This window comes from Gallinula chloropus (assembly GCF_964237585.1).
Source record: "Gallinula chloropus genome assembly, chromosome: 4".
Taxonomy (NCBI): Eukaryota; Metazoa; Chordata; class Aves; order Gruiformes; family Rallidae; genus Gallinula; species Gallinula chloropus.
In genome coordinates, this window is record NC_140088.1 from 36,707,101 (window position 1) to 36,732,743 (window position 25,643).

Here is a 25,643-nt window from a genome sequence, read left to right on the forward strand (position 1 = left end):
AGTCAGAAGACCGGACAACTGAAATAAAAGCAACTTATCCTGGCATCCAAACTACAGAGCCCAAACCGGACACCAGTAGCAGTGATACATCCAACACACTGCATCAGCAATCCAGCCCGATCCCTCCATGGTCATAATTAAAACCCACAGCTAACAAATTTCATGTTCATAAAGTGGGCAGGGGAAGAATAAAGTTATTCAGAACCTCTATAAAAGTTGGCAACCCAAGAATGCAACCAGCAGAGTCAGCCAGGGGCTGAGTCCACACTACGCAGCAGCCTCAGAAGTACCTCCAAGCTGACAGGAGCCAGCAAAGCAGTGCTAGGGGAGAAAAGGTAAAGAGGCAATGTCAGTATCAAATCCAGAACCCGAGGGACCCATTCCAGAAACAGCTGAGCACCACCACTACAGTCTGCCAGGCCACACTAGGGATAGGTAGGCTTGGCACCCTGCCAGCGGCATCACACTTGAAGGGAAGAGCTCCACTGAAGGCAAGGCATAGCTGACTCCAGAAGCAGGACAAGCGAGTATGAGGGCAGCACTCAGTATTTCAGATGAGGCCTAGGCTGGAGGATACGTACTAGGAGCCAAATCAGGTTAACTGCAAGGAAGGAGAAGGCCTATAAAGCACAACTAGTTACCACAAATCAGTGAAGTAGGTGAAAGCTACCAAAGCACTGGAATCTCAACAGCAATCCTGGCTCATGAGAGAGATGGGACTTCTGGGGGTAGGGGAAAAGTTGTGTGAGAGGGGAATGAGTGGGAAAGAGGAGTTATTTTATGTTAGGTCCAGTGGGTTGTAGAATGGAGATCTGAATAGTATTGTTTAACATGGAGCAGGCAGCACTGTCCCCGCAGGTTAATCAGCATCTTGTGTGACTTGAGACAGTTAAGTTATGCTTCCTGAAGTAAAATTATTCCAGAGGCAGGATGCAGGTAGCCCAAGGGCCCTCTTGCCAGAAGATCACGCTGTAATGCGGCTCTAACAGTTCTTAGCAGAGTGGTATCAGAAATGGGATGTCACAGGAATAGTGGTCAATGGTTGGACAGTCTGGGTATGAGGCAGGAATGTTCTGTTTGCTCCTTTCTGTGTTCCGTAGCTCTGGAGTCAGCCAACTCAAGACTTGGGCACTTTGGTGTAGTCTTCACTGTGTATGTTCTTGCAGAGTGAAATGGACAGTATTATCCCCAGCAGCTGGAATAAGTAATGAAGAATGGGAACAAAAATCAGGAGCCGGACAGGTAAGGGGGGAAGAAAAGGTGGTACAGGGGAGCAGATACAATGCTCTCCTTAATACCTCACAGGTGAACAGAGTTGGTCCACAATGCAAGGACAACAAAAATATTTCACTGGAAAACGATGTGCCTTCACCTGGAACCTACGCTATGGGCTTTTTAAGGCAGCAAGTGGGACCTCACTTGTCTCATTCTTCCTGGTTATGCATGCAGCGAATTGCCAAGTGTCAGGCAGAGCAGCAGGAGCCACCAGTAGGCAGGCTTTCCTCGATTTCTAATCCAACCTATGAAAGCAACAGTTCAAAGCTCCAGGTAGAGACAACCAAGAGCTACTACTGCACTGGCACTAAACCAGCTGTCTATTATTTGAAAAAATAGCCTCACCTTTAAAAGAGTCTGTGGTAAGACAGTGTAAGTTCATATTGGGGAAGGACTTACCTCTATAACAGCAACACCAGTGCAGACCCCAAGAATGACACCAAGGTTGTCCTTCAACCACGTCTCTACACCATCCATGCATCCCTATGGAGAAAACATGGTCACAAGGAAAAGAAGCTCGTATCTACGTATCTGAAGACTGAAAATCCATAACACATCTCCTTGTGTGTGTACAGATTATCCCAGCTACAAGCTGTACCAAGTTTCACAGTAGCTTTAGCAGAAAAGGGCAGAATCCCTGCCCCCTCTTGTTCCCATTCCCACAGGTACTTCACGAAATACTAACATGAGGAAAAAGTGCTCTAAATTCCCAAAGAAACAAAGACAAGGTGACTTCAGTAGAAGCTTCACAGGGCCCAGATTTGCCCACTCACCTGCTCATGAACAGGCCAGTCAGCACTGCCATTGACAGATTGGAGGCCGTTCAGAAAACAGAAACCGGTATTTTTTTCAGTGTTGTTTGAGATAAGGGAACAGGAGCAGGGATACAGAGTCATGTTTTTGTTGATAATCTCATTACTTTCCCAGTCCTGTGCTCCAGTCCAACCACAGCAGGCGATCTAATAAGCAGAGAGAGAAATCAGTGTCAAAGAATCGTTTGGGTTACAAGGGACCTTAAAGATCATCTAGTTCTAACCCCTTGCCAGTGGCAGGAACATCCTCCAATAGACCAGGCTGCTCAAAGCCCCATCCAACCCAGCCTTGAACACTGCCAGGGATTACACTTTGCACTAGAAATATACTGATCATGAAAACAAACAAGCAGCAGAGGTAGAAGTACACAGGAGGTCTCCATGTAACAGCACCATGTATGGTCCAGGCCATACAGTTCACATGAAGTGACTGCATTAGAACATCACCCCGATTATCAGATGATAACCTACATCTAGGACTGTTCAGAAGACAAGAGCATTATTTCCTACCGAAGAGTCACTCTGCTAGTAAGACAAGAGTTACAGGGTCACTTCTAGATGACTCTGAACATAGCAGACTATAATATGCAGAGGCCATCCATAAAGTTCTAGCACACCAGTCATGGCCGAATATGAATCCTTCAACAGCCCTACTGCATGAGACCCAAATACTCAGATTTCAGCAGGCCACGCAGCATGACATCAATTCTACAGAATCTGATTTCGATTAGTGCTTGCAGGCTAAATACTAGCAAACCTCATCTTATTTCCAGGTGACAATGCTAAACAGAAGTAAAAGTGCAAAACAGATGTTGATGGTGGGTCAGCTGGAGGCAGTTGTCCCATGTGATGCATTTGAGAGACCTTTTTTCAGTCCTGCCAGGTCACCATCAGAGAATTCATTTGGGTGAGGAAGCAAGGCAGTAAGAGATTAGTGTGTTGACACAATATCCCATGTACTCAAAGATCTTAAAAAGACTGCTACCTAGTCTTCCACCACCAACGTCAGTTCTGTTGTAAGTTTGCAGATGACACTAAGCTGGGAGGAAGTGTTGATCTACTTGAGGGTAGGGAAGCTCTTCAAAGGGTCCTGGCTGAAACCAATGAGATGAGGTGCAACAAGGCCAAGTGCAGAGTCCTGTGCCTGGGACATAACAACCCTGTGCAGTGCTACAGGCTTGGGGAAGAGTGATTAGAAAGCTGCCAGGCAGAGAAGGACCTGGGAGTATGGGTTGACTGACAACTGAATATGAGCCAGCAGTGTGCCCAGGTGGCCAAGGCGACCAATGGCATCTTGGCCTGTATCAGAAATAGTGTGGCCAGTAGGTCCAGGGAAGCGATTGTGCCCCTGTACACGGCACTGGTGAGGCCAAACCTTGAGTACTGTGTCCTGTTCCGGGCCCTTCACTACAAGGAGTGCATTGAGGTCCTCAAGTATGTTCAGAGAAGGGCTGGTAAAAGGGCTGGAGGGTAAATCCTAGGAGAAGCAGCTAACGGAGCTGGGGGTGTTTAGTCTGGAGAAAAGGAGACTGAGCAGAGACCTTATCACTGCCTATAACTGTCTGAAAGGAGGTTGTAGAGAGGTGGGTAATTGTCTCTTCAGCCAAGTGACTGCTGATAGGACAAAAGGAAATGGCACGAAGCTGCACCAGGGCAGGTTCAGATTAGATGTTAGGAAAAAGTTCTTCACTGAAGGAGTTGTCAGGGCCTGGAACAGGCTGCCCAGGGAGGGGGTTGAGTCACCATCCCTGGATGGGTTTAAAAAAAGGGTATACGAAGTACTTAGAGAAGTGGTTTAGTAGAGGACAGGGACAGTTAGACTCTATCTTAAAGGTCTTTTCCAACCTAGTTATGCCGTGATTCCGTGATGGGCTTAAATACTGAAACTTTATGTTGAGTAGCACACGTGTTTCTTGTGCAGACACGAAGCTGGGGCTTTTAATTTTCTGGTTCCCAGTTGCAAGGTACCGCTGCTCTTAGCTGGCACCCCCGAGGGACACCAGCAGCCACCACACGATGGCGTCGCCATGCCACTGAGCCCCAGCAAGTCTGCACCCGCCTGGCTGCAGTTGGGACTGGCTGGAAGATGGGATGAGGAAAGTTTTCCACCCGAAGAAACATTTACATTCCTATACAGCCACGTGATAAAACTGCAGTTGCTGGAGGGGAAAGCACGTAGGGAAGTCCAGCAGAGACTAAGATCTTGTCTTATGCATGCATGGTTCCCGGTGCTTGCACAGTGGTACAGAGCAGAAGAGCTATCAAACTTGACATGGAAGTTTAGGGAAAATCCCCCTCTGCTCAGAAAGAAGACATAATGTTTCAGTCTGACATAACAGACATGAGAGCAGAGGTACTGACAGCTGAATACCCACACCAGGATGAGCATTTGGTTTCCAAACGAGCGTTGGAGATCCAGCCTCCAAAAGGAGCTACTTCTGCTTCACAGAGGCTTGGACCTCAACTCCAGGGTTTGTCTACAGAACACCCACACCTTTTCAAACGCTAACTCTAGCATAAGACAAGAATTAGACTTCACTTCCACCTTCTTCTACATAGAAGAAGGGCTCAAGCAGGACCCTCTCTCCACAGTAGAGTCAGCCTTCTCACATCCCCTAGCAAGGAGGTACAACCACAGCGGTAAAACATAAATATATCACTCTTCCTCCAAGGAGGAAAAATACTGCAGGTCAGTGTTTTGTAGACTGAAGAAAAACACTATTACTTGTACACACTGCACAGCAGCCCCATGCTGCATGTATTTAACCACAACAGCCAGCAGTAAACAGCTGCCATGACTCCATGTGTGACCTAGTTGCTCAAGCACTGACCCTTGATGCTAAAACAGAAACCACTAGCAGTTGGATGGCTCCCGAGAACACTCCCACTTGTGGAAGCACCATCACAATGAGCAAGCAACATACACCAAGTAGTAAGGCAGGCAGTGCTGACGGCCTGCCCGGCAATATGCTAGGGACTTTACTTGCTACAAAAACAGTGTGCACTGTGGCTTCCACACGTGCTAGTGTTCTGGAGGCCTCACAGACAAAGGGAAGCATTGGTTTGCCATATGATAGCTCACACATGTTAGACTGTGCAGCCAGTACTATCTACCAACAGCCAGCATGCAGGAGCAGTTCAGTGGCTTGTCTAGTAATAACAAGCAAGACAGTTCCCGAGTATGAAGGCACCAACCTCACATGCAACGTAGTAGATAACGTGCTACAGTATTCCCTCTTGCAACACTTGTTTCCTCATTGTCAGCCTAGTTTTAAAGGCCATTTAATGCCCTGAGAAACAGCATCACCTGCCTTTTGCTGCCCCCTGCCCCTGACTCACCTGTGTTTGCACATAGTCCCAAGTATCTTGTAAGTTTCTCTCATGGCCATTTGAAGGGTCATAATTCTGAATCACATTGACAACTACGCGGGACATCTCTTCTTTCAGCTGGCAAGTAAAAAAAGAAAAGAGTTAGTTAATTCCTTGGAGCTCCTCCTTTGGAGTTTAGGGTATATAGCACCCCTCCCCACCACTTGTGTAAGTCCTGCTGTGGGTCCACTTTCCACCACAATAAAGAAACACAGGGGTACATAATTGTCATGAGTGTGAAAACATTTGCCTTTGCTCTGGCTCCAGTGAATGAGGTTAGAGCAAAGACAAACTGCAGATAGAGATGACAAGCACTAGGGTAAAAAAAAAAAAAAAGGGAACAGGCAGTAGCTTCTGCTTAGACCTTCTCCAAAGATTCTAAAGGAAACAGTACTAGGTGCTCAGGCTATCACTCTCTCACAGTACAGCTATTTTTAAGTTATAGCAAAATCAGATAGAACTATGACCAAAACCTTTGGAAAACGAGCATTGAATTGGCACACAAAGCAGTATTTAAAGAAAAATAAAGAGCAACCAGGCAGCAACAAATCCCTCAGACTAACCTTCAAATACCTTACTCCACAGTCTTAGCTACACTTTTGAGAAGAGGCAATAAATACAATCAATAGGATGAAATACAGAATGGGCTTACTAAGATCAAATCCCACTGTGATGACCAGGTAGCATTTCTTGCTATGAAAGTAGGGTTTTTTCCAGGAAGAAAAAACGCACAACAAATTCACCCTAGCTTTCACTGTTGCATGGCCTGCTGCTGTGTAAGAGGAAAGGCATTCTAGCAAAAATGAGTTAATTTGAGGTCCCCATTTCCTCCACAAATCAGTTTCTTGTCAAGCTTATTAAGCAAATGGGAGACTGCTACTGAGGAACCTGAGAAGTTGAGGCTTGGAATAAATTCCTCTGCTTAGTGAGTACAGCATTATGCTTGTTACACTGCTGATGGGAAGCAGGCTTGAAAGAGAAGTTCATATATCTTACTGAGCAATCGTGTATCCCCTTAAGATCAGAATAGAAAGCGAAATAAATTGAACTCACAAAACCCCCAAAGTTGTGGAGACCTGGGCAAGTGTTATAAGGTACAGAAGACATCTAGACATCTGCTATAAAAGGACATGGGGTGCTTGGTGTCCACAAAAAAGAATGCCCAAACAAAAAACCCTATAGGTTCTAGTGGTCCGGAGTCAGAGAACAGAAACTACCTCAGTATTCATCAGGAAAATCCTTCCAGGAGAGACAGGAAGAGATAATAAAAAGCACAAACCATACCCCCCCAGAAATGTTACAGTACAGCTTTCATCACTCAAAAAAAGCCAAGTGCAAAAAGCAACAAGTTGAGATGAGGTGGTATGCACAGTTTCAGTCTTGAAGGGAAGGGAAGGGAAGGCAGCGCTTTGCTACTTCCTCCCAGGTCCCTGCCCAGGCACAGAGCAGGGCTACACCAGGCACAGAGCCGGGCTGCAGACCTCATGAGCAATACGGAAACAGAACTAGATGCCGTTATCTTGATAAGGCGCAGGCTGAACAAATGCTGCCTGCCCCAGGGGAGATAGGCCAAGCTGAAAGGCAACACTGCCTCAGACACTCACTAGTAGGGTATTTCTAACCCTGCACTGCAAAGGGGACTTCGCTCCAGAATCTCAGTCACTGCAGTTCATCTCCACCACCCAGGGAAAGTACGAGTCACTCTGCTCTTGCATGCAGCTGGATTTTCTGACATACAGTTGGTGGAAACTTCCTTTTTTCCACTAGACGATCAGCCTCTCCCCAAACTCCTACAACTGTTGGTTCTATATTAAGACAGAAAGTACTACAACTACTACTACTACAACAGTTATCACAAAGCTCAGATATATCAAAAAAATTCACCCCCATTCCTTATCCAGATATATTTAGAACATCTTTCAGTTTGATGAGAAGCGCAGGCTATCACCGAGACTTCTTCACCTTCTTCTGAAGCTCTTCTCAGCTACCCTGACAGCTGTTATTGCCAAGGACAGACCCATATCACAAGAAGTTAGAGAGTGTTGTTAGACTGCCTGAGGGATGGGATAGTTACATCAGCCTGAGCACTAGGATGCTCCCATCCCATGAATTACCTTCTCATCTGTGGTGCTACAGCATATTTCAAATCAGTGGAAGTGACTTTTCTTTCTTTTTACTGTTAAGCACTGCAAATGACCATGGCAAATGCAGGAACACCCAGCCAGAGGAAGCAGTGTGCACTGCTAGAGAGAAGCTTCTCTACATCAGCAACTCCGCTTCCTAGGAAAACTGCAACTCAGCTCACTGGGATCATCTATATCAGGCCAGACAGATGGGAGCTGCATGATCCTTCTTCTCATGATGTCTAGCTCTTCCCATTTTAATTACTTTGCTTCCTCTTTTTCTTCCCTTCAAATCAAGGCAACCTGACCTGGTTCTCACTAATGAGATTGGCCTTGACTGCTGTGGTAAGCCTTATCAGTTACTGAACCTCTGAGTTCCTACCCTCACCCCTCCCACACACTGCTGCTCCACACACACAAGGGGAGGCAAAAAGTGGGTTTGTTGTCCTACCCTGAGCCCATCTGACCCCTTAACTTTTAGGCCAGATGGAACCTAGGGTCACTTCTGCAACAATCCAAAGCAACGCCTCTGTTCTTCACACCAGGACCCCATCAAAGCAGAGACAGAGCCTGAACTAGATAGCCCCAATCACAGCTGCATGAAGAAGCTCTATCTCTGCTCTTCCTCTGCTCTTGCACAAGAGCTGCCAAGTAGTCTTTACTAACAGCTCTGGTTTCAAAAAAATAGGTATTTCAGTTAGAGAAAAAACTCAAGTGTTCTTAAGTGTTTCAGGAAATAAACTGGAGAAAGGGGGAATATTACGCAAACAACAGCACAGCTCCAGAGAGCTCACACAGAAGCAGCCTGTTCACCAGCTTAACCAGCAGAGCAGCCCACAGGGGAAACACAGGCACCTGCAGCCTATCACCCTTCCACCCCAAGCAGAGGAAAATCCAAAGAGCAACATGCTAGAAAGGCATATTGAACACTCAGGCCAGGCTTTTGACATCCTCATCATCCTCGCCCATCTAAAGCCAGTGCTGAGTACAGCTCAACTGCTCCAAGGAGTCACTAGCCTTGTTTTCCAGCCTCCTGCTGCTTCCCAGCTCTAGCTAAGTCCCAGTGTAAGGAGGCACAGCCCAACCACCTCACAGAAGGGACATTCAGGGCCTAGGCACAGAAGCCACGGATTGCTGCCAGAAAGCAACAGGGCTGCCAGGCTCCTCTTCATGCAGGTTTACTGAAGAGGGAGCTGGTGAAAGCTGAACACCAGAGATGAGAGCATAGGTCTTTGGTTCCAGTCTCAGGTTGAATCATGCGAGTTTCTTCCACTGTCATACACCATCGATAACCTATCCAGTCCCTCTGTTCAACACTCAAGCCAGATCCTTCCCCCAGCATTTATCAGCATCTAGCCTGCACATGAAAACAGGCTCAAAAAACCCCCAAACAAACATGAGGGGCTCTCCACACCCCACTTCTCCCCAGTCCCTTCAGATTCTTAAACTAAGGCACAGTCCATAGCCTCAGGCAAGTCACTGCATGCAATCACCCAGGCCTGTCTGCTGCAAACAATAGCTCGCAAGTAGGGCAATTCCCAGAAGAGGGCTGCTCTCCTTGCTCAAGGCATTCAGAGCCAAGCTGAGAAGAACTCTGGGAACTAGGCCAAGAGAGACCCTGCCCCGGCTCTCGAAGTTTAGGGGCTTGTGATCCACCAGATGCAGGTGAGTGGAAACGTTCAGCTCAGAAAGCTGCCGTCTGTGATGTTAGTATTTTGTTGTCCCTCGAAGAACTGCACCCCAGTGTTTCGGTTGCCAACAAATGTAGGGAAACAGATGTTGCATCAATATCCTCCCAGTACTACTGGGTAATTCCAGTCTGAAGGGGCATTCCTCTAGCAATGCCCATGGGAGATGCAAAGCAGCAGCCTTCCTGCCTGAGACTCAGCCTGTAAGTTACACCAACTCTACTTCGTCACACTTTCATTTATCAGGGGTGAGGAAGGATTTTGACACTGAAAAGAAACAGATATCCCAACAAAACAAACTAAATATCAATTCAGTGGCTGCTAATCAAGAAAAGGGCAGGTAGAGAAGCACAACAATAACAATTCCCTGTCTACTCTGGCAGTGCAGAAATAAATGCTTCAGCCACAAGAAGGGGAGGAATATCACCTTGTTACACTCTGGATCCAAGATCCTTTCCTCCACTCTTGTTGTTCCTTGTTTTATATCTAACCAAGTTCCTTAAGTCAGGAAGAAACAAAACACAAAGAACACAATAGACATCTAGGGACTCAATCTTGAGCAATTTTCGGTTTGCTTCTCTATGCTCTCAGCTGCCCTGGGATGACGTACATCAAATGAAGCAGAGCGACATGCACTGCGTCACTGAGTTGCAGCCACAAACCCAGTGTGGGGGAGGTTTCAGCCAAGCCCTTCTTGAAACAGTTTTTGCTTAGTGCTATAAGCAGGTACTTCAGAAGACCCTGAAACATATGGGCTCTAGAAGAGGTGTTCCATAAGTTTTGTTCTCTGAGGTATGAACAGGAGCCTCTGTTCAAAGCCCAACTTCCACTATCGTTCTGCTGGATCTGTACAAGTGATTATCTCAACCACCGCAGGCTGTACGGAATAACCCCCAGAGCTTTCACTACCACCCTCATGTAACTGAGGTTCAAATGAAGAGCTGGCAGCAAAAAAGGCTGGAGTTTTCTAGGGTAGTGTGACAGCTAGATGAGAAATACCAACAGAAGTACGGAATTTCACAGTCCAAAAAGTCACATTTCCCCATCACAGGGGAAAGCCCACCCCACACCTCCGCATTAGTCAGAGCTGTTCGGTGAATCAGCAGCTTGCTTAAAGCTCTAACCTTACATACAAGCTAACCAACACGGTTTCTCCTTCAGCTCCAGCCAGCCCAGAGAGCAAGCTGCTCATGCATGTGGCAAGGAACCCAGTTAACAGTTGCTCATTTACCACAGCTGCTCACACAAAGCTCACATCAGCTATTCTAGGGGCGGGCACCTTCCCCCTGCCCCCATGCCTCACCACCAGGCTCCATCCACAACTTCCTCAACCACCTGCTTTCGATAACCACCGAGCAGGAGGGCTGGCTTCAGAGAACCAAGAACAACTGTGCAGTACCGTAGATAAAGTTACATGGCAAAGGACTGTTACCTACAACCGATACCAGAAACCTGCACACCAGGAAAGAAGCCAACAGGGACCTAACTTGCTTCCACAGTGTGAACGTGGCTTCCAGTTCAGCTGTCGAACAGCTGGAGGTCTGACCAGGCACTGCCCTGGCCAGGGAGCCTACGGCCAGGACAGGCTGTTGCAACGTGCTTAAGTAGCTCAAAAGTTATTCCCTTTACACTACCAAGCCTGCTGAAGCTCTAGAGGCATACACTGTGGGACTGCATTCCTGACAAGGGAGATCCACTTCCAAACGTTAAACCACTAAGCCTTCAGCTCAAACTGTAGTACAGGAACTGTCAGACATGGGGGTTAGCTCCAGAGGAAGAGGACAGCTCTTCTAAGGAGAGTTCTGCATACAGATGCTGAAGGACTGAAAGGATGGAACAAGACAGCACAAGGAGGGAGGCTGGTCCGAAAAGCCGTCACAGGCTGGTAAGGCTTCAAGGCACCAGCGAGAGCAACACACCAGCAAGAATTGCTGCTACATGCCCAAATAGCAGTCTGCAGCACGATCAAGAGATGTGGTCAGAAGCGTTTCAGTATTTTTTTTTCCTGTTCCTACTACCCTAAAAACAAAGCCTGCATAGCAAGCAGAGCTCCGTAATCCTTGAGAAAGCAGTCCTGCTGAGGCTGGCAGATACAGAAGCAGCAAGCCACACAGCTGGGGTAGTGGAAAGTAAAATCCAGTTACAGCTACGAACAGTACAGCCCACTTTGGAAGAAAGAACTTCCCAGTATCTCCTGTTCCCCCAAACCCAGACCAAGGAAAACATGCACAGTAACAAACTCTTACCGTTTCTTTCTGGAAGTAGATGACCAGTCCAGCAGCAACCTGAGCTATGAGGATTACCATCAGGGTGGTGAAATACTGCAAACAGAAAAGACGACTACTATCAGCCTTCAGAAAGGTCCACATATAACAGCATAAGTTTCAGTAAGATTTAATATACAGAAGCTGCCATAACACTGAGGCAACGCTTTTCCCTGCAGACAAGCTCTGCCCTCAGCAATGCTCTCCTCAATGCAAGGCACCTACATCAGGCCAGCACAGGGCTCCCTCTCCATTCCCAGGCCACTCGCACCTCAATAATTTGAAACCCAGCAAGTAAAGTCAATTAAAAAAAAAAAAAAGCGCTCTTTGTTTGGAGATCTAAATTTAAGATTCAGCAGCAAACAACTTTGAGGAAGTCTGACATCTGAGGTTACTGTTAATCAGTGGCAGCTGTTACCATTACATTAGAAGATGTTCCTAGTGCCAGGACACATAATGTGGCCATATTTGGTTTCCTATAGTGCTCTGAATAAGTAGGAGTCAAGTAGCAAGCAGAGGTGCATCATCTCCTCCATCATGGAGAGAAAATTTCCTATAGATGAACCATCTGAAGAGAGGTTCTGCCATTCAGGACTTCCTGGTTGAGTTTTTCAACTCTTGCACTTTCCACAGAAGCTGAACTTCGCTGCACAGCAGGACGCTGCCACTCTTCTCTCACTGCTTGTGGTGTCCTTGCACCACTGAGAGGACAATGCCAACAGGGAAGACAAGGTGTAGGACAAGGTACACGGTCACCTGGGGCATCTCTTCTCAGTTGGCAGTCCCCAACCCACTGTTAGCACAAAGTGTCAGTGGCATCCTCTCTCATCTCAGAGTTATTAGGTCATCAGCAGTAATGCCAGAGGAACTGGTGCTGCAGCCTGTTAACTGCTGAAGAATTTAACGTGTGCCAATTAAGAACCAGATCTAAGGTTCCCTAGCATAAGTATCATCCATCTCCAGGAGACCTGAGCCCCAGCTACAATCCAACAGAAGTTTTGCAGGAGAAGTATTAAAGGGTGTATCTAAAACATAGCATGAATTCTCTCACCAGACCCAAGAGACACCGGATTTCATTGACCGCTCCAAAACAACCCAGGAACCCCATCAGCACGGTGAGAGCCCCAACGCCAATCAGGATGTATGCACCAGTCTTCAAGGAGGGAGATGACATCTCTGTAGGGGTGCCAGGAAAGGGAACACAATTAGCTACTGACAAAAACTATGTCTGCCATCACCATTTAGAGAACTGCCTCTATATCTACTTGTAGCCTGTTGTCTTCTACACAGGGACTGCGCAGAAGCGTGTTGAACATAGGGACAGAAGGCTGCTTCAGGCTGTCCTGTGATGAAGTGAGACTTTCTAAGCCAACCTGCAGGTCTCTTATGTTGGAGCCTGGAAGGCTCAAGGTCACTCCAAACAACTGAACCTTGTTTGGAGAAAGCTAGCTGCTTCCTGGGGTTTGAACTCCCTCATGAATGCACTCTGAGAGTAAGATAAAGTACATTCTACTCCACAACTACTGTCCATCTGCTTCAATTTCCTACACTAAAGTCCTAAAACCATTTTTTTTTTTTTTTTGCTTCGCTTTTCAATTAAATGCACTATTCCTTGTTCCAGCCATTCTGGTTTTATTTCTCCCCTCACAGTCAGCAGTGGGACACACGAACTGCACAGACTGAAACACGATGCAAGAGCTAGTGATGCTGGCCAATACAACTAGCATCCAGTATAGACAACGTGACAGGTTACTTGACAAGTCAGCGTTCAATGGCTTGTGGCCAGGCACTTGCTGCAGGCTCCTGCAGCACATGGACATGACCACCTACAAACAGATGCTATCCCAGAATGAAAACAGGTATCATACCCAAGTTAGCTACTTTTACATCTTCTCCTAGCTGTCCTATCCCCTGCTATTGTCTGGAGTGACTGCTCTTGAAGACTCAACAGTTTTTCAACCAAGTTTAAGTAGTAGTGTTTCAGACATGCTGTCAGTCCTCTCCCTTGACATTTAGTACAGCAAGCAACAGAAGAAATAAGCTTACATTTGAGGCGGTCACAAGACTATTTCTTGCAGAATAGGACTGGAAAAAGACAGCATTAAGGCATAAAAGTTGAAGAGATACTCTGTCTAGAAATAGTAACCTGAAATCTCATTTATTGAGATGGTCTTAAACCTGTGAGCTGTACAGTGTAGGGGAACTCTGGATGTCCAATGATAAATTAAAATAACATTTCTAGAGCTCAGCATTTAGTTTCCTGGACAGAAGTCCCAGCAGGCAAGTTTCCTTTGAGAGAGTAACCAAATTCAAACTAACACTCTCGCCCCTAACACATACATACCCCCACTTCTGATATCTGGTGCGAGTCACAAGCTTCCAAACATTTTCTTTAGAACATGCCAAATGCGGGGTGGGGGGAATGACGAAATCAGTTATCAAAAAAAAACCCAGAGCTGTTTGCCACACATGTCAATCCAGACACTTCAGCACTGAGTCATTTCAGGCCAGACTCTCCCTAGAAGGACATAAGGAAGAAAAATCCACCCAGGATCTTGCTCCTCCATCCTAGTCCTGGGACTCGTGCTACAAGCATTGGGTGCCCGATACCACAAAGCATTTAGTGAAGCAGCAGCAGCCTTACAGGAGTAGCCTTTGCAAGACAACACTATTCCCTCCCTGAAAATCAGCTCAGCCATCACACAAGTGTTCAAGTGCCCAGGCTGCAGCACTGCCACAGTGCTAGAAAGCAGATACTTGGTCAGCTTATTAGAAGAAAAAGGTATTTCCAACTCAAAAGCCTTTTGGAGAAGTGACAGCGCCAGAGGGACAGGAGCTCTCGCCTGCACTTCTCATCTGCTACACGTCCTCTTGCAAGAGAGGCTCTGCTGGCAAGATCCCTCCCGCTCTGCTTGCTCCGTGTTTTCCCCTGTGCTGGGCAGGAGGCCAAGCGAGTACAACAGGCTCCTTTGGCAGCAGCTGGAGTGCCCTGCTGTGCCGGGCTCCCTCCCTGATGCCTGGGTTAGTGAAGCAGAGGGAGAGAGGAGCAAGAAATGGGAAAGGAAGAGAGGGGGCAGGGAGAAAGAGCTGATGCTGGAAATCTCCAGGAAGGAAACTAAATCCTTAAATGCTCTGTTAGCAGAGATTCCGGAGAAAATGGGATAAAGCAGGGCCAAGCCCAGGGACTCTGTACATCCATGAGCAGCAGTAACACCCACCAGCTTGGGGGAAACAGCTGCTGGGCCACCAAACACACCTCAGAGGCATGCTGCAAACAGGCAGGCCTGGTAAGCTCCTTTGTGGCTGCCTGTATTAAAAGCATTTCTGACCATGCCCCCACTTTATAACTGATACCTCTTAACGTGCTTCTCACCCTTCTACTACCACAGTAGCAAGCTGGATCCAACAGCACAACAATCAGAGCAAGCAGCAGTACCTGTGTGTATGGCACTGGGGGGTGTCTCCACCCAGCACCTTCCAAAGCCAGGTCCAAGTGTTTGTCCTGGTTTTCAGCTGGGTAGAGTTAACTTTCCCAAGAAGCTGGGAGGGCACACAGCCAGGACAGCCAACCCAAGCTAGCCAAAGGTGTATTCCACACCATATAACATGTATAAAGGCAGCTGACCAGGGAAGAGGGGGGCTGTTGCTCCAGGATAGGCTGGGTATCCGGCCCCAGGGGTGAGCAAATTGCATCACCCAGTTTGTATATTCTAAGTATTGTTGTTGTGTTTTCCTCTTCCTTTACTGTCCTGGTTAACTGTCCTTATCCCAACCCACAATTTCCCATCTTTTTCTTCTGAGTCTCCTCCCCATCCCACCAGAGGAAAGAATAAGCAAGCAGAAGCATCGTGCTTAGCTGCTAGCTTGGGCTAAACCATGACAGCACTCAACAGGCCTCAGGAGATAAAGCCCTTCCCAGGATCAGTGTAGCTGGAAACAGGTCTATGAATGCCATTGTTGTTTATTCCCTGAGGCCCCAAGCAGTGCACATGCAGCCTTCCTGCAACATCTGACACTGGTTCCAGGGTCAGCAGTTCTGGAGGTAGTGGCAATAAGTAACCAGACCCACCAAGCAGAAAAGCCATTTAAAGGATCCTTTAGGAAAATGCACAAAGGAAGCAGAGTTTGTGGAAGACAGATCCGAGATACTCGTTTGGTGACAGGACAGTTAAAGCCCTGCCAGCTCAGTTTTTTTTGGTTGTTGCAGAAAGCAGACACTTTGTTAACATTCAAGTTAATGGTCTTGACTGACTTAACAGGAAAGGTCCCTCCACCCATGCAGTGGCAAAAAAAACATCTCTGATGGCTAGGCTAAGTCTCATGAAGTATGTACAATCCAGCATGTTTCAGAACTTGTTTCAGACTTCACAGCCCCACACACCTTCCACTCCCCTCATTTCTGCATCCTCTACTGCTTCAGAACAAAATTAGGTATTTCTAATGTATATGAAGAATCAATAAAATCAGGTACTTTCTATTTTTTTGTCATTTGAAATAGCAGACCTGAATTTAATCATTACAGATGGCGGTGAGAACATCAGGGACTCGCATAGCAAAGTTACATTAAGGCACTGGGGACCTTTGGATAGGATGGTAATCACAAAGCTGTTGCAGAAACACCCAGCATGCAGTGAAAATAGAATGAAACACTAGTCCCTATGTTAATCATGAAGTATTTGGATCGTTGGGTGAAGAGGCAATGGTTGCTCTGGTGTTGCAACCCACAAGACTAGGAGGAATGCCGAGTCTTCAAGGTTGCTCCCTTTCACCCTGTCCTTGCGAGTCTGATCTTGCTGTTGCCATGTTACTGTTCAGGTCACAGTCCATGTATAAAAGCTTTGCCATCCCCATACTACCATGGTCAAGAAGAGCCCTGGACTCAAATCAATTCAGAAGGAGTAAAAGAAAATGAAGAAACGTGGACTTACGTAGAACTGCAATAAAACTGGTTTTGTCAGCCAGAATCCATATGCCAAATCCCAGGATCACAACACCCAGGATCTAAAAGAGTAAGAAGAAAACATATACAGCTGGCTTATTAGTTTACACAAATAACAAGCAGTGCTCACCATTCATCATACTCCCAGAGTAAACACAACTATTCTTTTGCTGTTCACACCTACCTCTCCCATGGTGGTACTCCCAAAGTAAACAGGATTAGCATGACTCCAGGAAGACAGCCTCAGCCAACAGTACAGGAGCCCCAGGTTCTGCCTGGAAGTCCTTCATAGAATCACAGACTGGTTTGGGTTGGAAGGGACCTCAAAGATGATCTAGTTCCAACCCCCCTGCCATGGGCAGGGACACCCTCCACTAGACCAGGCTGCCCAAAGCCCCATCCAACCTGGCCTTGAGCACTGCCAGGGAGGGGGCAGCCACAGCTTCTCTGGGCAACCTGCACCAGTGCCTCACCGCCCTCACAGGGAAGAATTTCTTCCTAACATTTAATCTAAATCTTCCCTCTTTTTGGGTTTAAACCCATCACCTCTTGTCCTATCACTATGCTCAAACAGTCCCTCTCCAGCTTTCCTGTCCCTTTCATGTACTGGAAGGCTGCTATAAGTTCTCCCTGGAACCTTCTCTTCTCCAGGTTAAACAAGCCCGGCTCTCTCATCCTGTCCTCACAGAAGAGGTGCTTCTGTCCTCTAATCATCTTTGTGACCTCCTCTGGTAGCTCAATATCTCTCTTATACTGAGAACCCCAGAGCTGGACACAGTACTCCTGGTGCAATACACTATCATGTATTACTAAAATACTGTATGAAGTATGTTCAAAACAGTTTAAGAAGAGATCCTTTGCACCCAGAATCCTGTCAGAAGCACAAGGTAAGTGTGTCTTCTGTAAAGAACACAGGAAGGACAAACACATCTAGTATATGATTTTAAAGATTTTTTTTGTTTTGTTTTGTTTTTTTTAAAGAAAAATCTTTGACCCTATGGGACCAGGCCAGGAGCCAGCTGCCAAAGGATTAGATATCTGGCAGCTGGAAGTTTCCCAGAAAGGAAACCTTTGGCTTGTCAGTCTCTTTTACAACATTATGTCTTCAACTCACAAATGCAAGAGAACAGCAGCATTCACTTTGCGTGTAGGTTCCCTTGAGTGCAGTGCTTTGCCCCTTCCAAAGGTAGGGCAAAGGTTTAGGTACTTCAACTTGGTCCCTACTTTATGACAGAATGACCCAGCCCCTCAAGCCAACATATCTTACCACCACCAGAGTCAAGCATTATGAAATATCAGCCATGGTCTCTACTTCACTCACCACAGTTCTGTAGGGCAAGGATCAGAAAAGCAGTATGTCCCTTTGAGGACTCACTGAATTGAGAAGGCAAGAGACATACAGCTTCCCCACCTCATTATGAACGTGGGAAGCATACGCTGGTTTAGCTTCTAGGTATAACCATGTTTTATACTGCACTGTGAGGTATTTGCATGTGGATGATGCCTGCCCACAAGTTACCATCAGGACACCATTATGCCCAAGTACACTGAGAAGCCTGTAAGTCTGCAGGTTTGATTGTGCCACTCACCTAACTAGAAGTGGCAAAAAACCTAGAAACCCCTCATTGTGCAGAGATCTACAACTCTGAAGAAACAAGAGAAGGACAAGTGAGGGCAAGCGAGACGCTTCCAAAGGACATGACCTGAGGGTGGTAGGTCTTACACGAGCAGGATTTCAAGATAGGATGAAGCGAAATACTAAATAAATCAAGAAGACTGAAGACAGATTACAGGTCAGTGCTTCATCAGGGAACATTCTGATATCTGGGAGAAAAGGCAAGTGCCAAGCCACCACCTGGAGCAAGCTGGCAGAGAGGGTTGTATGGACAGGCACTGGCTCCACAATTTGAATGTTTACACTATGCCTCAGGTCCTCATACAAAGAAGCTTTTCTGAGCAAAGATAAAGCAACAGTCTGAAACAAGCTGCTTGAAGCTTTCCTGACTTGGCAGAGCATCCAACATGTAGTTAGCTCTGGGTACAAGATTAGAAATAAAGTCACCAAGCGAGTTCTCCTCTATGAGGATGGATGCAGAAGACCAACTCAGCTGCAGAAAGCATGTCACTGTTGTACCCCCCCAAAAAGAAAAAAGATAAAGAGATAAGATAGCAGCAACAAGAATTCCCCCTTGCTTTATGTCCCAGCGCTGCTCTGCAGCTTTCAGTCCGCTGAAGAAACTAGAAAGGCCCCTTGAACGTGCAACAGCTGTGACGCCTAAAGTATTCCTCTCAAACTTGGTACTGCCAAGAACTGCTGAGTTTACAGTTTGAGGCAGCCTCACATTTAAACTGCACTCTTAATAAAATATTTGTTTTAACAAAGATGCGAACCGGGCTGTATGTGACATCTCTCTTGGCTCGCTGATCCTAAAACGTCACCTAAGCTTTGCTGCTGCTGACAAAACACAGAACGTCTGCTGAGCTGACTGCCCGGGAAGTTATTTGTTATGAGGTGCTCAGACTACCCGAGGCCTGTTTTCACTCTGATCTTTGCTCTAGTCCACAACTCGGGCGTTTGCCAGGAGCTGCTGTGGAAGACACTAAAAAGGGGAAGGCAGGGAAAAAAACAAGCTCGGTGAAAAAACACTGTGTATCTACCCCCTGGCAGTATCGCTGCTCAGCATCTTCAGGAGCTCACATAGCATGGTGAGCCTGCTTCTGCCACTGGCTTGGCTTCAGACCCTCCATGTAAGAAGTCACATCTACCTTCCATAGAGTTTAATTCCTCTGCTCCACTCCTTTAAACTCCTAAAGTGGGGATGTCGTCTCTCCTCCACCCTGATTTCATCCCCGATTTCCGCAAGATCCCCTTTCCACACCCAAACCAGGAAGATGTGGCTCCCTCTAGGCAGAGCCAGCAGTTTCCCACAGCAGAGCCCAGTGAAGGGGGGCATGGAAGAACCAAACTGTGGCAGAGCTGACTTGCTTTTCTGAAAGGAGCAGCCAGGGATCCCCGATTGTCCCCACCCAGTAGTGCCTTCCTTCACAGGGTAACACTGAACCTGACACACCAGCCAAAAGAAAGGCCCTTGAACATCAGGCTTGGTTTTAGGTAGTAGCCTTTGACTTCATTTACAGGAGGGTTAGAAGTAGGACAGACAGTTGTATATTCTGGAAAAACTCAGCAGTTTCTGGAAACTGTTTAAGAAAAGCGATTTCCCTTTAAAGAGAAGCATCTGCTATTGCCCATGTCTGCTACTCAAGAACATAAGACAGATGTGTTAAGTTTAGACTAGAGAAACTAAGCTTATACTCCAAACTTATGGGTTTGGTATCTTTTGTAGTAAGTAGGCAAGCAGTCCAAATAACCTTCTTGCCTTTAATAAAGCAGGTCAAACCCTTCCCTGAAGTAAGGCTCCAAGGCTGCAAATACCACCAAGTCCTTGAACTACTTCAGCTATAGCAAGGGACCTTCTCATAAGACCTTGAGCTGCAGAGAATTGCTATTTCAATGATGGACTTCGAAAGAGTTACTGGTGTCTCTAAAGGTATAATTCATCAGCTCCAAGCAAGGCTGGAGAACATACTTCAGTCAGCAAGGGTTGGCCCTACACAGCGTGCTATCAACAGATGCTCAGCTCAGGGTCCAGAGCAAAACACAGCGCTCCATCACCAGCATTAACATTCACACTAGTGCAAGCACTCTCCTCAACAAAACTCAGTAGCTCTGGGAATCCAGCACACAGTATACAAAATCGTCCATGCTGGGAACTCACAGCAACTCAACCAAAGCAGATTCTCTACTAGATTACTGTTGATCTACCACACTGCATAAGCTCAAGATTCCCCATTCAGGCCTTGAACAACCATAGCAGAAAAAGCTTCTCATGTTAACTACTTCCTATGAGAGCGAGACAGTAACAGATACCACCTCCCTCAACATCCAGCACATGCAAAAAACCTGCCACTGGTCGAGACAGAAGCACACTCAAAGCGTTCCCACTAGAGAAGCAGCAAGCTCCTTACGAGAACATGGCAGCTTCAGAGGCCTCACTCGCACAGAGCAGCCTGAGGGGAAGACAGTGCCTGTGCTGCACAGCAGGCTTACCAAAGAGCTCAAGCCAGCTTCTCCCTTTGGTCAGCACAAACCTTCTCACATCCCACCTTAAACTTCTTACGCTCCAGACCCTGCTTAGTGCATCAGGCCAGCAGCTGGCTGCCACACCAGAGGAGCGGGAGTGCAGCAGGGTGCGCATGGGACAAGGGACAGCTGCTGCCCATCACTTGCAGCCCAGACAGGAGGAGGGCTCAAGCTCCAAGACCCACAGAAGGATTCAGCACCTGCCATCCTCCCAGTGTTTGGAAAAATAGAGAAAAATGCTTTTTGGTGCAGATGCAGGTCAGCCTGATGAAAAAGTTCAACTCTGCCTCCTGAGAGCTTGGCTGTCCTTGTAGGCTGCCTGTGACCATGTCTAGCTCAGACAGGGGAACATTGTAGAAGAAAGATACCACAGCCACCATTGATAGCATCCAGCAAAATTGGTGGCAGCATTGTAAGGCACTTTAGTATTTCAGGCTGTCACCTTTGCCCTTTCCTCTCATGCTGGACTAGCTGTTTTGAGAACTTCCACTACACAGAGGTTAGCTAATGAACTTGGACTGAGGCTTGAAGATAAAGGAAGACTAGTAAGTGCTCAGGTACTGGGCTTCAGCAAGACTCAGATGTTGCTTCCAAGGGTGGACTGGGTAAGTTATACACCACTTAAGATGTACCACCTCCTTAAGAGAGGATGTAGCCTGGGTACTAACATGTCTTCAGAGGAGTCCTGCACTGGTAGGTAAACAGGCCTAGACTCAGCTGCATTTTTCCTATCCTTAAAGTGGACCAAATCGACTCAAAGATTTAGTGGCACTTGAAAAACTTCTGCCCTCTCTCCCACACCCCCGACTTTCAGCTCTCAGACCAGAGCTCGCTACTTTTAGGATGGAAGCAAAACACAGAGAGAAAAAAGAGCCAGCAGAGTAAGCCGAGGGAAACCAGATCCAGATGTGCCTGAAGTTCAAGCCCACGTGCCAGCAGCACAGCACAGCCATGCAGGAAGCAAGGGTGAAGCCTCACGCAGGGACAGAGACCAAAAAGCAGTGTTCACCTCACTGCACTCCATTCCCCTCCCTTCCCCTACCACACTGTGCAAAGGACAACAATACCAGACAGGTTATTTTCTTGCTGATATGCAGAAAGCCGACACCGTATACTCCCCCCCACCCCACCATCCCGCTCCAGCAGGGTAGCGCCAACAGTATCATCACTGTCCACACGACACCCAATACCTAACCTTCACGAAAGGATGCACACAAGAATGAGCATGGCCCTCTCAGGCCCACTCCGATACAGAAGGAGCTCATCTTTCACCAAGTCTTAAACTTGTAAGTAACTGCAACCAGTGGGCTGCCTCATTTCCCCAAGCAAGCCTGGCCCAGTCTCCCCCACCTCCCAAATCCATTTCAAATAAGGGACTTGGACTAATTCATCTTGTTAAAAATCAAAACCAGCCGCTGGGACTCAAACAAAATTAGAGTTGTACTCTGAAGCCTTCCTGGCCTATTTAGGAGGGCACTGCCATTACTTGGCAGGTTTTGTAGCTTTGCTGCACAGGGGCAGCTTAGCAGCTGCTCCAGATGTAACTACTTTCTCTGCCACAACTACTCACCTTCCAGAGAAGGCCCACAAACTCCCATCTTCCCTTCTCACTGCAGGAAGGGAGCTGTGTGCACTGGACATGGGCCGGTGTGGTACCAGGAGCGGAACTGCACAACAGCTCTGATGTCCCTCAGCTTCAGGGATTCCTTCTCCCCTTCCAAAACTCTGTTTTTAGTGAGCCCACTAGGCCAACATCCAGCAAAATACCTTTCCAGCTAATTTTAGTCCAGGCCTGCCTTTCTACTCTGCTGACCCCCATGGTACTTACAAAGAACAGGAGATTGAAGAGGAAGAGGAAGTACTTGGTGACTTTCAGGCAGCCAGACCCCATCTTCTTTCACTTACAGGACCTAAAAGGTAAACAGACAGACATCCAGTTATGTCAGTATCAGGTCCTCCAGGCAAGTTTCAGAGTGACACCCTTATCCTTTGCAGAGCTCTGCATCATCTGATGGGTCTCAGAGCAGACACACAGAAGGCACCTGCTCCCTAGACTACCCAAGCTGCCTTTTCAGGGCAGTAAAACAGGATACCGAATGCACCACAAATAGCCACTGCTGCCAAGGTCTCCTGGAGAGCTCTATCAGCAGTTAGAGAAGGGATTTGATCACAAATGTACTGCTGATTCCATCACTATGGAATCATAGTGATGATTCCATAGATGGAATCATAGTGATGATTCCATAGATGGTCTTTGCATCAACAGCATGAACCAAAACACCAACTCTACTACTGCTCCCAGCAGAGAGAAGGGATACACTTACCTGAAGGAGTTCACAAGGCCAGCTCCCTCCCCAAGAAAGTCTCATCTCCTTGTGACCTCTAAGCAACTGCAGGAACACCACATAACAAGGCCAATGGGTCCATTTAAGAGGCAGCAGTAAATCAAGTGCCCTGTGTGCAACTTGGCACCTGATGATTCGACAGCTTACAAGGATCAGCAGGTCTGCTCCCTGGTTACATACTACCAGTTCCACTGTGAGATCAGGAGAGGCAAGTTTTCAACTAGTCTCAGGTTTCCAAAACCAACCTCCAAAGTTTGAGGCAATGTCAGAGCACTGATAAGACAGGATGCTGCTTTCAGCTTGTTTGTACCAACCACAAACTACACAAAGAGGGCAAGAGGCAAACGCAAGGCAGGTCTTTATCACAGAGAAAAGGCATCTCATTGTATCCAAAGTTAACTCTGCTCAATTACGATGACCGAAGCCTGTGGAAAGCAGGAGAAAAGATGACAAGGTTGCTCTTGATGCTGCAAATTGTGCAGCTTATCAGCAATGGAGCCTCATCAGGTCTTTTTTGCTACAGGACCCAGGGATTAAATAGATATGCATTACTGCAAGCTACCTCAATTCTCACTTGTCTGACAGCAGAGAGCTCAGAAGCCAGAAAAAATTCTCACAGATCACCCATGCTACTGGAGTAGGCTCCTCCCTCCTGGGGAAACAGCACAGCTGAGTAACACACAGGGACTGGTGGGAGGATGGCTCAGAGGTCAGCTTTCATCCTTCTTCCTCCAAGCTCAGTTTTGTTTCCTCCATAGTCAACAGAGGACTTTCATGTTCCTTAAAATTTGCTTTAGCAAGCTCCTTGCCCAAAACCGACCATGCTGCTTTAAGAAGCAACAAAGTGCAATACTAGGCAGGGGTCACCTGTATGACCTTGGAAGAGCCAGCCCCAGAGAGCAAGGTCAGCATGGTTCCCTGTCGCCAGCCCGGGTGTACTGGGGGTCACTGGAGCCAGTACATTCTTTTGTTTCAATCAAAGGCTTTTGCTTAATCCTATTAAATATTTAGGTTAACTCTGGAGCTAAACTGGTATGTGGGCCTTGTTGTAACTGGCTAGTGTTCCCACCAAGCAATGGTCACTCTCCGACTCCCGTGAGAGAACCCAAGTCTGAACTCTGTGGCTGAAGACAGAACTAACTTGATGCCATAGCTAGAGGCTGAGCTAAGCCCACCACCTCACAGCACCTAGCAAGGTGCTACTGAAACCAGAAAGCAGCATAGAAATACAGTCTCAGCCAGCTGTGCTACAGGTTGATCCTAGAAATCCCATCTATACAGCAGCCCTTGCATGGAACTCTTACTGCACAGCCAGGTTAGCATCACAGAATTATAGGCATTGGAAAGACCCCAAGAGATCATCGGGTCCAACCCCCATCTCAGTGAATTTTTATTCAGTTCAATCCTCAAGTTCACAAAATCAGCAGCACCCAAAATCAGGTTCTTCAAATAAACGAGGTGGGGGTTAGCATCTGATCCATACTGCCACCAAATATCAAGCACACAGCAGTCTTGTTTCCAGTCCCCCCATCAGCTACGAGCTGGTTCTGTTCCAGCACAGATGCACTACACAACAGCTGCATCACTACCACCCTATGAAAAGCAACCAAAGGCTCTCTATTAGCAGGTTTTTACTCCCAGTTAATGACAAGAAGTTTATTCAACGAGCCTTGCTCATGTTAGAGCAGCTCTCCTACCATAAACCTCACGTCAGATTGCTGTCACACAACAGCTGTAATCCAAAGACTACCATGCCCTTTTATAGCCCCTCAGAAGAGGGGCAAGTACTTGGGCAGGGACAGCACAAACATGGCCTCCTTCAAACTGTGTGCGCCCCTCCTTTCCCGTGCTGGAGAGACATGAATCCTGGCAGGCACCAACTCCTAAGACCGTGCTTGGAGAGTATAGCTAAGACATAAGCCTTCCCATCCAGCTGGCGTGCTTACTGGCTTCACCGTGACCGCCTGTCCTCTAACATCATCAAAAACTGGAGCCTGGCAGTCTAACCAGACCATTTAGGCAGCCAAGTCCCTCGGCGAGGGTGAGCATCTGTTGTGAGGGATACAAGTGCTTTTGTACTCTTCAAACTAGCCAAGAACTAAGCTAGATAATAACCCCTACTGCATGAGGCATCGGGCTTCTCACCTTAAGAAGCCTGATCCTGGGTGCAATCCTCCTTATTTTCAAGCCGGAGGAGCAACTCCCAGTACTTGGTGATTTGCTTACTAGCACTGAGCAGCCACATGCTGCCACTTTCCAGCTGTCCAGACTCATTTGATTAGTCAGAACAGAGGAGTTTTGCAGAGCTGGTAGGATCCTTACAGTAGCTATCTAAGATAATTTAGTGGTCAAACAAGTTGAGAAGAGCTGATGTGGAAGAAGACAAGTCTGAGGTGACAAAAGTAAAACACTGTTCTCAGGGTTCTTATACTCCCAGGTATTTGCTCAAGGCATACCTGTGTCATATAAAGAAAACAGCCCACAAACAACATAACCCAAACCAAACTGTGTGTTACACACCAGTCTCCTCTTGCCACAGGGAGATATACCAAGTCTTGCTGGCCAGTGCTGCTTGTGGACTGCAGCAGTCAGAGCTGACCATTTGCCTTTTGAAGCTGGCCAACTTTTGAACCTTAACATCCTGCAGCTCCTACATCGATTGTCTGCAGTTGTTTGTTTCCCCCTTT

General features: G+C 47.1%; 1 protein-coding gene across 1 annotated transcript; it reads right to left on the reverse strand.

Moving 5' to 3' along the window:
- Window positions 1–830: 830 nt before the first annotated feature.
- Window positions 831–22,502, reverse strand: CD82 (CD82 molecule; the record flags this gene model as incomplete). The annotated part of the gene is made up of 8 exons (XM_084264098.1): window positions 831–1,195; window positions 1,675–1,758; window positions 2,049–2,234; window positions 5,427–5,534; window positions 11,514–11,588; window positions 12,583–12,707; window positions 16,460–16,532; window positions 22,440–22,502. The coding sequence occupies 8 exons, from the start codon at window positions 22,500–22,502 to the stop codon at window positions 1,118–1,120; spliced, it is 792 nt and encodes a 263-aa protein (XP_084120224.1). The 3' UTR covers window positions 831–1,117.
- Window positions 22,503–25,643: the final 3,141 nt, after the last annotated feature.